The sequence below is a fragment of the Aspergillus tanneri genome, assembly GCF_003426965.1.
Source record: "Aspergillus tanneri strain NIH1004 chromosome Unknown AapTan_3_pilon_pilon_pilon, whole genome shotgun sequence".
Classification (NCBI taxonomy): domain Eukaryota; kingdom Fungi; phylum Ascomycota; class Eurotiomycetes; order Eurotiales; family Aspergillaceae; genus Aspergillus; species Aspergillus tanneri.
Window position 1 is genome coordinate 2150041 of NW_022984630.1, and position 13422 is coordinate 2163462.

At 45.8% G+C, this 13422-nt stretch overlaps 4 protein-coding genes across 4 annotated transcripts; 1 reads left to right on the forward strand and 3 right to left on the reverse strand.

Moving 5' to 3' along the window:
- Nucleotides 1-2794: 2794 nt before the first annotated feature.
- Nucleotides 2795-3042, reverse strand: ATNIH1004_004522 (uncharacterized protein; the record flags this gene model as incomplete). Its single annotated transcript, XM_033569192.1, has 2 exons — nt 2795-2797; nt 2872-3042. 2 exons carry the CDS (start codon nt 3040-3042, stop codon nt 2795-2797), a joined length of 174 nt encoding a protein of 57 aa, XP_033427998.1.
- Nucleotides 3043-7121: 4079 nt separating this feature from the next.
- ATNIH1004_004523 (beta-ketoacyl reductase) lies at nt 7122-8839 on the reverse strand (the record flags this gene model as incomplete). Its single annotated transcript, XM_033569193.1, has 5 exons — nt 7122-7547; nt 7571-7989; nt 8055-8196; nt 8257-8570; nt 8641-8839. 5 exons carry the CDS (start codon nt 8837-8839, stop codon nt 7122-7124), a joined length of 1500 nt encoding a protein of 499 aa, XP_033427999.1.
- A 332-nt stretch (nt 8840-9171) lies between these two features.
- On the reverse strand, nt 9172-9800 carry ATNIH1004_004524 (uncharacterized protein; the record flags this gene model as incomplete). The annotated part of the gene is made up of 2 exons (XM_033569194.1): nt 9172-9641; nt 9710-9800. 2 exons carry the CDS (start codon nt 9798-9800, stop codon nt 9172-9174), a joined length of 561 nt encoding a protein of 186 aa, XP_033428000.1.
- Nucleotides 9801-10119: 319 nt separating this feature from the next.
- Nucleotides 10120-11563, forward strand: ATNIH1004_004525 (FAD-dependent oxidoreductase; the record flags this gene model as incomplete). The annotated part of the gene is made up of 3 exons (XM_033569195.1): nt 10120-10399; nt 10947-11202; nt 11281-11563. 3 exons carry the CDS (start codon nt 10120-10122, stop codon nt 11561-11563), a joined length of 819 nt encoding a protein of 272 aa, XP_033428001.1.
- Nucleotides 11564-13422: the final 1859 nt, after the last annotated feature.

Here is a 13422-nt window from a genome sequence, read left to right on the forward strand (position 1 = left end):
CTGTCTAGGCACCTCTGTTTTGTCGTTCTGGTACTCATCAGCTGCCTGACGTTGATGAAGTTCATCCCTTAATAAAGCTATTTGCTGCATAGAAATCGTATTGCCTTTTATAACTTTTTCTAGCGAAGTATCAGCAATTGATGGGGAAAAGCCATGGCTTTGAATCTCAAGAAGTTGCTCTTTTGTCGATTTAACTAATAGAGAACATGAGGTGTTTTTCCCAAGTAAAGTGACTAATTACTGCCTGAAGAAGATGGTGGAGTTGGTGTTTTCAAGTTGATGTTTAACTTTGATATCACTGTTAAAGAATCAAGAGGAATAAGGCCAGTGGTTTTGAATCCACTTAATATAATTATTAATAACATTGCTTTTGAGTGAACTGATAAATAGATAGATAGAAAATCTATCTTATTAATGGTCTTAATGAGGAAGAAATAGATTAATTAGATTTGCACTGTACAGATAATCTTGCTGGAGATGTAACCCAAAAATGAACGGGCCAAAACTACTAAAACTAAGCTCTCATATGCTTATCATGTTTTACTACGAGAACATTCCCATGAATACAATGCCTATTCTTACTAGCCAGTCCATCGTATAGAACTGCAAAACCCTAATAACTAATTTACAATTAGTTTTTAAACTTGCCAGCCTCTTTCCCCTCCAGAGTATTGGTTTAGCCACTGTATTCTATCCTTGCAGGGCTGGAGGCCGCCAATGCTGATCGGGTATGTGCTGTTGATAAAACTATTTATCTATAAAATTCTTTAAAGAAATGAATAGTATATCCATTTCCCCCTGCTACACTGCTATTCACTTAGCATCAAATTAGATCCACAGAGACACTAACTAGTTCACGTAACAGTTAGATGAATAAGACAAGTAAACTGAGTGAGACACCTCCGTATTCCATATACAATGACACTTTTTGCAATCTCAACGTTTTAACGGTCATTAATATGGCGTAGAATTATGATTCAGGTTAGTATAGTAGCATACAAACCAATGTTAAGCCAAGAAGGTCTACTATAAGTAGCCCTTTATATTACAGAGAAAGGTCTTTATGCGCAGTTTCTATTACTCTAGCGTCTAAAGTACGAAGTCAACTAATTGCACTAAATAATATGTATTTTATTTCCATGTGCACTAAGAATGCAATCCTAACCAGATCAATGTAACATTAATTAACAGAGGCTGGTAAATTATTAATAGTACTTGTATTAATCTACCTGTGTAGGAGCAATATCCTTGCTTGATACTCATTATGCAATGCACGGCTGAGCCAAGGAAGCAACAGCGGAGGATTATGAAATGGATCCGAAAACCTATCTTTGCGTATTTTCTACAACTGCATTACACAGTGTAGGTGGTATTGTTATACCATGCCCCACTAAAGTACTCTGTACATAGTCTCAGTAGAGTGGCAGTAAGGAGCCTTGAAAATCCCGGCATCCATCGTACCCACATAAGTGCGATAAGCCAGCAACTTGGCCTTTGTACTCCGGACTAAATCTTAAGTCTTATCCAACACGTAGCATTCCCCATCTACGTAGACCCAGTGACCCACTCCTCGTAAACGTAAGAATAGCCCACCGGACAAGGTCGCTTAGAGTATTTTACATACTTTTCCTCTGTTATTATTCCCTTCTGTCTGGACTGACTGGGGGCGGAGATTCTAAGGAGTATGTGGTTCTCTTAGACGGAGAATTAGTTCAACATATTTGTTGTCTGCTGTGAGAATATCCTTGTCTGGGACCATCGCCGGCGTACTTAACTGTATTGTGCAGGTGCGCTAACGAGTCTTGTATCAGGGTGCATTTATGAGTCCAGATCGGCGGAAGCAGCTTGGAAGGGAAGGAATATATGGACTGTGTACTCCGAGTATAAGCATAGTTACTTTTTAAGTGGCCAGGAGTTCGGGAAATTCGGTCCGAATAGCGAGAAACGTGAACGTTGTGGAATTCAGAGGAAGTTATGCGCAGCGAGATTTCTATCAGCTACAGGCCAAGCTTTAGCCTAAATAGAGAGTATATGTCATCTGCGGAAACACCAGGAATCACAGTGTTTCAAGCAACTGAGTCTCTTGCATTCCTATCTAGGTGCTCTGCCTCTAGATCATGGGTGCTTAACTAGTAACGGATTCAGGAGCACCACCAAGTCGGCCGGATTATAGTGTTTCCGTAGCAGTGAATAAACTGGAAATTGAATGCACTGGATCATTTAAGAGTTTATAATCATACTATACTGTTTTGAAGTTTGGACGCCGTAGTAATCACTTGGACGTAGGTTTTAAACCCTATTACCGATTATTAACTATACATAAGTACAGAAAAACAAGAAGCTTATATATTAGATCTGGTTACACGGATGTCAAGGATAGGCCGGGCCAATGGAATTGGCCAGATCGTCTGGTTAGGCTTGTGGCGCTAAGTTTGCCCCACATGCAACTGCAAGGTTCGGTTGGGGTCCTGAATCTTTATCGGTAAGCTGTGTACACGGTAACGCATACAACGGATACCACGTGACTATTTGTTTACATTGTACTTATTTACTTCGCATCTCCCCGCAATACCTTCTTCCTTTCCCCACGCTTGAAATTCTTGTTAAGATAGCACCAGTTTAATCAAGTTGTTCGGCCATCACAACGCAAAGCTACGATAGCATATTAATGACGCGTTGGTATATTATCATAACTGTATCGTTATCTTACCTTGCTGACCGGTTGATCTACCTGGCCAAGTAGATTCATCACAGAGGCCGCTGCATATCCAGAGCGGAATAAATATCATAATTATTACTAAAAAAATTTGAGATATTAGCTTCTGCTGCCTGTAGCTCATGCTCGAGTGACCCCATCTTCTGTTTATACACCTCCACGCTGCCCAGAGAGGCCTTTAGATTTTGAAATTCCACCCAGTGCTTGTTATTGGCCAGTTTAGCCGTTTCGCGTACTCGGCACTTGAGGATCTTTAGAAACTGTGGGTAATTGACGTCCGGGTTTTGACGGGCCCAGGTTAGATACTCAGCTACCGTGGTTGTCATGCCGGCGATGTGGACTTGACTAGTAAAAATTGAGAAAATAAATCGGATAAGTTCGTGGAGGATTATGCAGTTATTTTCCTGTGGCTGTGTCTGCTGTCTATTTATAGCACGGATGGTTCGAAGGCTTAGTAGAAAGAAACAGAGGTGTGCGTGTCCAGTGGCGTTGTTGAATTGCTGGGTACTACACCTGGATCTGGAATAATTTGACCGTCGGATAAGAGGGGATTTGATAGGGTCCAGGGAAGCGATGGTAGAGTCTCCTCCACCGTGCCTGTGTTTGTTGTACCCAGGGTACTTGTAGCGGAGCTAATAGGGTCATTGAAGCTGCCGGGGTCTGGTAGGCGTGTTGCGTCGCCCGTTAGTTGATCTACCTGGGGAGTCTCTAGCGCTGATACGATTGGTCTGACACTGCGTATGTGCGAGGAAGGCGGCGGCGAAGTCTCTGTAGAAGACAAGCAAGGGGTGGCGTCCATGGCGAAGGTATAGCAGTGGGATGGAGGTGAGATTACTGACGTAGAGCTATCTAGCTATGCTTCTGTGCGAGCTAGTTAAGTCACAGTCGTTAGCATATTATATGCTCTAAAGGGCGAGGTAGATAAATAATTTAAGCTTCAACCCTAATACAAGTATACTAGCCTACCCACCTAGCCACTCTTGTAAGTGTTCTATTTTCTCCAGAAGATCCGTCTTTGTCTGTCTGGCGGAGCGGATGTAAACACATTTTCCCCATGCTGCCTGAAGTCTCGCATGACGGCTGTTTACTATCGCAGCGGACTTTACGCTCTCGGCATGTTTGACATGCTATGTGTCGGGAAGCAGTCGTGGCTGGAACTGGTTTAATGATCTAATCTATAGATCAGGCGAGTCAAACGGGTAGAACTGTTTTGCGATATTGTACCAACAGTGCTATTAGCACAATCAACGGTGTAGGGGTAGAGACAGGTAATAATAATCTAAAATATACTGCTGACCTTGCAATGGACTAGACACTGAAGAAATTTTGCCGCAGTCCGTAAACAGTTAGATAACGTGTTCTAAAGGGGGCTTGCCTGTTGCGTCAGACCTTTTATTTACAAAGTGGTCTTATTTTCGTCCCCACTAATTTCTCACTCTCACTGACCCAAATCCTACAGGCTCTAGCTGGAGACGATGGTATATATATTACTTAGGGCCACAGAATTGCATTATTATCTCTAGGACACTCAACATGCAGACCAACGCCCGCATTCAGTCTGATACAAGGCGTCTCCAGAGTTGTAGACGTTGAACCATTGGCTGAGGAATAGCGTTAGACATCTCGCAAATGCGGATCGTGCGAGGAAATGATCCGGCGGCCTCCCCACCCGGAGCATCGGGCTCTTGGATTAATGTAGTGGTGGAGTGTTCCGGATTCGTGTTGGACAACTTAACTAATTGTGCTGGGCGTCCCCACGGTATTAACCCACTTACCCACGAGATATTTCATATTACACAAGAATGGGGCAAACTTGCCGGCCAATCGGGACAACCTAGCGGCACTATAGTATGACCTCAGGACCGCATAGTCAAATATAGTTACTTTAACTAGCAGGGGTCTTCCCAGTCGCTATTTGTAGTCAAGCTTCATATTTATTGGCCTCTGGTTTGCTCTCTGGTGCCACTCCCTGGGATCTCCAAGTTCTGCATTACCAGTTAGTATATTTCGCGTTGACTTACCAGTGATCCACCGAGGATCCGATCGATGATTCGGAGAAGCGCCCTCATTTTAGGGGATCCTCGCAAAGAAATTCCAGTTTTGCTGTTCGGTGTACATACGTCATGCGGTGTGCTGAGTTATAGAAAGCCCGAACGCTGTGTGCGCCTTCTTTAGCCTTTGCCGTTTACTGCTTGCATCCACATGTCCACTAACTTGCCCTCCTTCGGACACTGGAGAGCAGTGGCCACATTCGCTGGGCGCACTGTCTCGATCAGGAAAATAAAGCCTAGCCAACTAAATAAAAGAGGGAATTTTCGCCATTTCCCTTTGTGGAAATGAAACTTCCCGGCTGTATTCTTATTTTTAATAAACAGGTCCTGAATATGTTTCTTTTAGCAGCCTTGTAGGTTCGCCTTTTATAGTTATCAAAGCTGGCACTTATAATTTGTTTCTGTGCGCCCGGAATATCGCTGCCGATTCTATGTCCAGAGTTAGAAGGAATCTCGCACATCAGGGTTTGTCTGATTATAAGAAGCTCGAGGATCTGTCGTATTTACTGTCCTGCTTTTTCGCTTGCCATCTCCGGGTGCAATATCCATTGCTTAACAACTTTTTTAGATGTTAGCAGTGCTTTAAGCTCATGGCCAGGTAGAAGCTGGAAGTTTTGGCTTTCCTGTAGCCTGTAGTAGCTGCATCTTCTGCATTATACTAGCCACCCCGAAAAATTAGAGGCATGTATCCCCTAAAATCTAAAATAAAGTTATAATACAATATAGCTGATAGCAGCAAGTTAAACTCGGCCCTCACCCACTTAGAAATATACTATAATTACAATAAGGTTGGGTTGTGAAGGGTATAGGCCTTGTTAAACACAGCAATATCTAAAAAAACTAGTAAGAGAACACTTCCAGTTGTCTGGCATCTGTGGCCTATCCAGATTATAGTGCCTGTTATGTTTTTTATACTGTGCATTAACTTCTGGTATGCCGTGCAGGGCTGGAGCCCGTTTGACCTCTCGGGCCAATTACCCCGTTGTCGCTGTTGTCCCTATCGCCCGTACCTGTGACACTATTTGTTAATAACAAGGCTAAACACAAGGACTGGAAGTCTCTTACTGATCGTGGAAATTCTATAAGTACAAGACTACTAATACTAAGTCCATAGTAAAGGACACAACCAGTGCTTCACGTGGTGGAATAACTTAGAAGGCCCAAAATTGACGATATGCTGTCCTAGATTGAGCCGTGACAAAACTTAGCCTTTCAGTGTCATTCTACCTCTTCGATTTTTATTTAAACAGTGTTAAGTCTGAATCCTCTGGCATGTGACAGCCGAACAACTTAATTGAATTGGTGCTATCTTAACGAGAATTTCAAGCGGGGGGGGAAGAACTAGTGTGGTGTGATGCAGAGAAGTAAACAAGCAAGTACAAACAATGCAAACAAACAGTCACGTGATCTATCACATGGCATCCTTTGCAATTATCCTAGAGTCGATCCAGTAGGGCTGAACACGGAGAATTTTAACTAGTAGCTATAGAATTCCTTATCTCCACTAATGCCAAGTACTTTTTTTAAGGCTGCTTTTCCTGAACCTCCGATTATACTTACCTTTTTACTAGATTCTTTCTTGTTATCTCTATCTGCTGCAGCCTACTACCACTATAGGGGTTCTAAAAAAGGGTTTCCAATTTGACTTACTGGTCGCACCGAAGTTAATTGTGACCTCGGTACTGTCGCTGTCGCTGTCGCTCATATTCGTTTTTTTGTATATTTTTGGGAGAAAGGGCGTCTGTATTTAATGTATAATAGGTAGCTACAGCTTGTGCTTTAGTGTGATTTAATATTAAGTTAATATAGAGGATAGTGGGATAAATTGATAATAAAGCATGCACTGTTACTGCAGAGGTAGGTAGGTATATGCAGCCCATGGCCGTGCACAGTTTGAGGAATAATAATAATAATAATAATATCCGCAGATTATCTGCAGATTATCTGCACATAATCATTCCCAATTTAAACAGATAATCACACATCAGATATCATCCATTATCTGAAAATGAATTAATATCTGATCTGCAGTTATCTGTGCCAGCTCTAAATTTTTCTCTGCTAGTACTCACTGTCTTACTCTTATATCCAGTAAGTATTTTTTTCCAGAACATTCACAATATACGTCTTGACATTGTCACTGGCGAGCTCAGACTATACAGCACTAAACAAGCAAGCTACAACGCTAATCTCCCGATAGATCCTGACAATCCTCCTTATTCACGCGTTATAAATTAAGAGCTCTCAGGAAGAACAGTTAAATGCCTTTCCACAACCCCGGCCAACCCCTCAAACGTCAACAACGGGGACAGCAACTTCTGAAACGAAAACTCCAGCCCGAATTCCTTAAACAGCTAATTCCTCATCTCAGCCCCGATCATGCTATCAAGCCCGTAGCTGACGATAGAGAGACCATCCAGGTTGAAATCATCCGCGGAAAGCAGCAGGATACTTGCGACGCGCTGGGCGATGAATTGCGCGATTGCGGTTATGATTTCCTCGGGACTGGTGGAGGAGATATTGGCGAGGAGGTTTTGGAGGCCACCTGAGCGCGAGGGAGATGAGGATGCGGACTTGCCAATGCGTTCGACTTCAGAGCAGAGGTGGACGAAGCGGGCGTCCTGGTACCAGTATGCGTCGACGGTTGGGTCGGAGAGGACGCCCTTGGCGAGCTCAGAGGGTGCAAGACCTAGGATGGTTTGGCTGTTGCCGATTTGTTGGAGGGAAGTTGTTTGAGTCGTAGGGCGGGACATGGTGACTTCGAACCCACGGAGCATCTCCTGCTCGTTGATGCCGTACATACCCTTTCGGAGGAGGGAGGTTCAATGGAGGCGTTTTCGGCCACGACAGCAACGTCTAGAACCATGGAAAACACAAGGGATACTCCTGCGCGGCTGCAGAGACGATGCTGCCATGTTAAGGTGTCTAGGAAACTGTTGGCTGCACTGTAGTTGTTCTGGCCGGGGTTGCCTAGCGTTGCGGAGATGGAGCTAGTCATGACGAAGAAGTCGAGATCGATGTCTTGCAGAGCCTTGGAGAGACTCACCGCGCCGATAACGTTGGGATCCACGGCTGCCTGGAAGATGGGAGGGTCCATTTGCTCGAACAGGCCGTCCTTGAGGAGCATAGCTGCATGGACAACTTCCCGGATAGGACGTTTGGCGTTCACTTCCTGGACGATGCGGACGACATCTGATTCGGACGCGGGTCGGCACGGAACACCTGGACTTCAGCTCCCGCGTCTTGAAGTAGGCCAACTACATGGGCAGCTTCTGGCTTGTCTGTACCGGAACGAGAAACAAAGGCAAAGTGTTTAGCGCTCCGCTCCATCATGAAGCGGGTCAAGCTGCGGCCCAGGCCACCCAAGCATCCGATGAGCAGATAGCTGGCGTTAGGGGAAAAGGTCACGCTCGGCAGCTGTGGTATGATCTGCACGTAACATTAGCATGAACCACTTGGCCATGGAGAGGAAGTAAAAATTGGACATACCTTCATTGGAGTTTCACTGTAGGGGTAGCTGACCACACCAATCTTCGTGGTAGACGATTCGCGAAGGCGTTCCGTCGACTGAGCGAGATCGCTTATATCAAACACGAAGCCGACATTGTCGGCCAACTCAGGGTATTCTTGAACTAGATGCAAAGTTTGGCGGAGAACTTCAGTAGCGGCAGTTGTACACAGAGCATTGATGCTCGTTGGTATGAAGGACGCACCGCGGGTGAAGGGCAGTGGATCCAGCGCTGATTCAAGGGATGTCTCGTTCAAAGACCCCGTATGAGGGAAGCTGCCTCCACACTTCCTGGCTGAGGGGCGAAAAGTCATGGACAAGGATCGCCCATCTCCTAATCTCCTTGTGGAAGTGAGTGTTGATACCTTTCACATTGGCAAGGAGGACCTTGTCGTCGGCAATGTCAAACTGGCCGACATATTTCTGTTGCTCTTCAGGCAAACGAGCGAGAAGGGTCACGTCCCATCCCTTCGCTTTAGCTAAGCGGACCAGTGCAGCCAACGTGGGCTCAGGGCCAGGAAGTGCGAGGATACGATCACTGCTGCCGACGCCGGCAGTGGTCATAATGTTACTTACCTTTGAGAGTGCTGATAGCCCAGCCAAGAGCGTGGCTGGTTATTATCGATGGAGGAATCACAGTGGACATAGCTAGAAGTCCGGACGACGGTTACAAGTGATTCGGTTGACCAGGCGGTCACTGGATCACCAACTGTAACGTAGGTCGAACAACCGTGACGCAGAACATGCCCAGCGATCAACTTCAGGTTATGAGCGACAGGCTGCAACTCAGAAACGGTGACCTGAATTTCAATCCCGCCAGGGTTCGTCGAATATTAGCTGTCCATCCATCACGTTGGAAGTCAGACGTACACTGGCAGTGGCTTTGTCTCCACAGATCAAGAGGTCAAGGCAGACGAAGAAGGCCATGCCGTGTTCAGTTCTGTGTTTGAATACACCCGAGGGATATACATCCTGCCCCTGTGTTGCCAAAACTCCGTGTCCTTGCCGGAGTCCTTTGTAGGAACGTCTAGAGAGATGCTCAGGATAGCCTCGACCACATCCACCGGCTGCTCGACCAGATCTACATCCAAGAGAACAATACGTGCGGAGGCTTGCTCGGACCGGATGACGCGCAGAAAACCTCCGATCATTGCCTCATAGATGGAGGCACCATGCCGAATGCCTCTGGTCAACCAGACGATGGGCAGGTTTGCACTGACTACGGATTTCAGAGTTTCAAAGGTCTCATCCTTCAAGCGGCTCAACAAAGTGCCATTTCTATCGTTGATGAGAACGACACCAGTCTCCTTTATACTGGAGGGAATGAGCTGGTCCAGGGTGGTGCACTGGAGATTATGTGTCTTGTCTGAAAGGTGAGCGAAGAGCTTCTTGTCCCCGTAGATTCTTGAAGAACCCTGATATCCAGCAGCTCACTTGGAGTTGAGTTCACCAGCTTGGCATCACCAAAGCTGATCTCGATCTTACGGGCCCCCTTGTTCTGATCCGTGACAATTACCTCCGCCATCGGATGCAGATTATTTTCGGCTGCGACGTCGTGTTGCAGGGCACTGGTGCGGACTTAATGAGCCATCCGTTCTCCTTGACTAGCATCCGGGCTGCGCTCGAACCCCCAGGAACAGATTCGTTGATGACCACAAGGTCATGCGGTCCGGAAACCGCAGCGAGCCAGCTCTCAGGATCCTCGGGCACTTCCGAAACCTGGATAGCGCTGACACTGCTGGCCTTAGGGAGAGAAGCGTATACCACTTCAATCAACTCAGGAGTACGCTGTCCATACAACAGCACTTTCTCCAGAGGCTGTCGATGATGGTTTAACTGAACCAATGATACGATTACCGAAGACTCCGAAGCATCCGCAGGCTATGGGACAGAAGGAGAAGACTCCCGGAGATGAAGAGCGTCAGGCTTCCAGGAGACCACCGAGGACGGAGCTGGATCGACATTACTCGCTGCATCCGCATATGCATCTCTCGCCTCCATCCGGGCCGAGTCCTCATGGAAGTTCTAGTGTTATATGGTTCGGGAATATAGATTCGGGCTTAAAAGCAGCATTCATGCCTCTTCGGCCCGCAGTATCTACTGGTGCTGTCCTGCAGTTATCTGGTTAGCTATATAGTGTACGTCGTACACCTAGTAGATATGAACTTGTCTTCTCCCCTCCCTCCCCTTAAGAAAGACATTGTACACGACAACCTATTCATCTATTCCACCTCACCAAAACCCGTAAGGTGAATATGCCACCCCCATTCCGCGTAGTTATAATCAGCTCTGGCGTCGCTGGCCTAACCGCCTCGCACGCCCTCCAAAAAGCCAACATCTCGCACGTTGTCCTCGAAAGCTAACACGATATTGCTCCCTCCGTTGGCGCAAGTATCGCCATCTACCGCTTGGCATCTGCATTCTGCACCAGATTGGGTGTCTGGAAGCAGCGAGAAGGGCTTGTTTTCCGTGTGAACGGTTTGTGACGAGGGGGAAGGATGGGAGGGTTTGGAGTGATACTGGGTTCTTTGGGAATGTTACAGATATGTATGTTTCCTTTTCCAGTATTCTTTATGTGTTTGATTTGGGGGCTGGGGGTGGAGTTGGAGTTGTGGGGGTGCATATGTGCTGATGGGTTATTGAAGCCATGGACATGATATCCTCCTCCTAGAACGTCGAGAGTTCCTTCAGATTATGTATGAGTGTCTGCCCTCCAAAACACCTATCCGACTCAAGTGTCGTGTGCCCGAAGTAGAGGACAGTAACGGAGTAGAAGTGGTCGTCGACGACGGAACCGTCGAAAGAGGCAATATAGTTCTTGGCTGCGACGGCGTACACAGTCTCGTGCGAAGCAAAATGTGGGAGTCAGCTAACAAGGCCATCCTGCGACGGATAACAGTGCAAGAGAAAAAGACTTTCGTCACCAGGTAGAAGTGCCTTGTTGGCGTCTCTCCGGGCACGCCGGAACTCGGCGAGCGGGATATGACCGTCGTGCATGAGGATAGGTACTGGTTTCTGTTCCTGACGCAGCCGGATAAGACGTTTTTCTTTGTATTTTTCCGTCTACGGGCGGAGGAGGAGTTCCAGTGGCCGGACAGGAAACGGTATACCAATGCGGATGCGGAGGAACTGGCTGCTAGTGTCGCGAGTCACCTAGTTTGCGAGACGCTGATCTTCCGTGAGATCTTGAGAAGGCGGTCCCGCGGGTCGCTAATTTCGCTAGAGGAAGGGATCCTGTCAACCATAAAATTACGCGTATTCGCAAGTATCGATCCTTCATTGGATTAGGTCTCTGATTCAACTAAACTATCAAAACATCTCGCATTTATAAAGGCGAGGTAAACAAATGAAGAATGCAAACTAACTAATGTAGGAAATATACGCGATCCGATGATGTTGGATCATCAACAACATTTGACCCAGAAAGGTGCTGAATAACCAATATTACCATAATTATCAACACACCCCCTCAGCAGCTTGCGAGGTCATGGATAGTTGAATATCGCATAAAAACCAAAATATTGCCTAACTAGGCAAGGATAAGGCTTTTCACATCGGTTAAACCAAGCATCTTGATAAATTCTTGGTGTCTTTGAGCCGATAAAGCCTTTGTCATCCCATCAGCGGGCATCTCGGCAGTTGGAACCCATTCGATTTTGATGCCTTCATTTTGAACCTCCTGACGCAGCCACATTCCATGAATATCAACATGGCGCAATTTTGTACGTAGCTGAGGCTCTTCCTTGGTTAACAACTCAATTGTCTGGCGATTGTCGCATTTAATTAAGATATCATGCTCAGGATTAAACTTAATTGCATTAAACATGCGCTTCCACCAGTATAATGTCTTCGCAGCTTGCGAAATAGCGAGAAGCTCAGCTTCGGTAGTGGAAGTGGTCACCGTACGCTGTTTTGATGCCTTCCAATTAATTAGTCCGCTGTAGAGCATACAAAGGAATCCCTCGGTGCTCTTGCAGTCATGATAATCAGCAAATAAAGCATCGCTTGCACAGATAAAGATATTGTCCCATTTAATTGAACTCTCCTGATTGGCGGAATACTCAATGGCGTAAAAACGCGTAGAATAAAGATACGCAATTACTCGATTAATAGCTTCAAAATGCGCATTTGACGGATTTGTTATAAATTCAGCGAGTTTATTAACGGGACGCTCAACATCCGGCCTGGTGATAGTTGCTGGGTAGAGCGTGGATCCTATCTTCTGTTGATAATGATGAATTTGACTATCTATAGCCTGTTCCTGATTAGGCGAGTACTGACAGCTCGACTCCATGGGCGTTTTGGGATACCAACTTAAATCATTTAAGTGATATCGAGCGGCCATTTGGTTAATATATGCATCTTGGCATAGCCATAACTTCCTTTCTGTACGATCTCGAATAACGCGAATTCCTAGGAACCATTCGATTTGTCCCATATCTCGCAGTTCGTAGCGTTTTTCGAGAGCTCTTTTCACGTGGTTTGCTTGTTCTCTTGCTTGCGAATTTGGCAAGTTGACGATAATAATATCATCAACATAAAACATCATGAATAAATGCTGATTCGAGAAGAGACATTGATCCTCATTAATTGGTTGAAGCCCAAAGCCTTGTAGCGTTGTAGACAGATCCTTGAACCATAAACGTGGTGATCTTCGTAGTCTATATAACGCTTGATTAAGCTTCCATATCTTGCCTGGGACCTGATATCCCTGTGGCATCTTCACATAGACTTTTTCATCCAACGATGCGTTTAAAAACGCGTTAATAGCGTCGTACTGCGTAGTATCGAGATCAAACGCTGCAACCAACGCTATAATCATTCGGAATGTTTTCGCGGCCAACGTGGCAGATCTTTTCTCTTTATCCGAGATTGCTTAAAGATCTCCTCGGACACAGATTCGTGCCTTGCACTTAATGAGATATCCATTTTCATCGAATTTATAGGCAAAAACCCATTTTAACGGAATAATCTCCTTTGCTCGTGCCTCTGACTGTTCCACCACTGTTGCAGTACCCCTTCTATCAAGCTCATGAATTTCTTTTACTGCAGCTATTATAAAGCTATCTTTTAACACATGTTTCAGCATCTCTGTCCATGATTTTGGATGAGAGGGTAGATCATCCCTATGAATTCGGCGTTGCGGA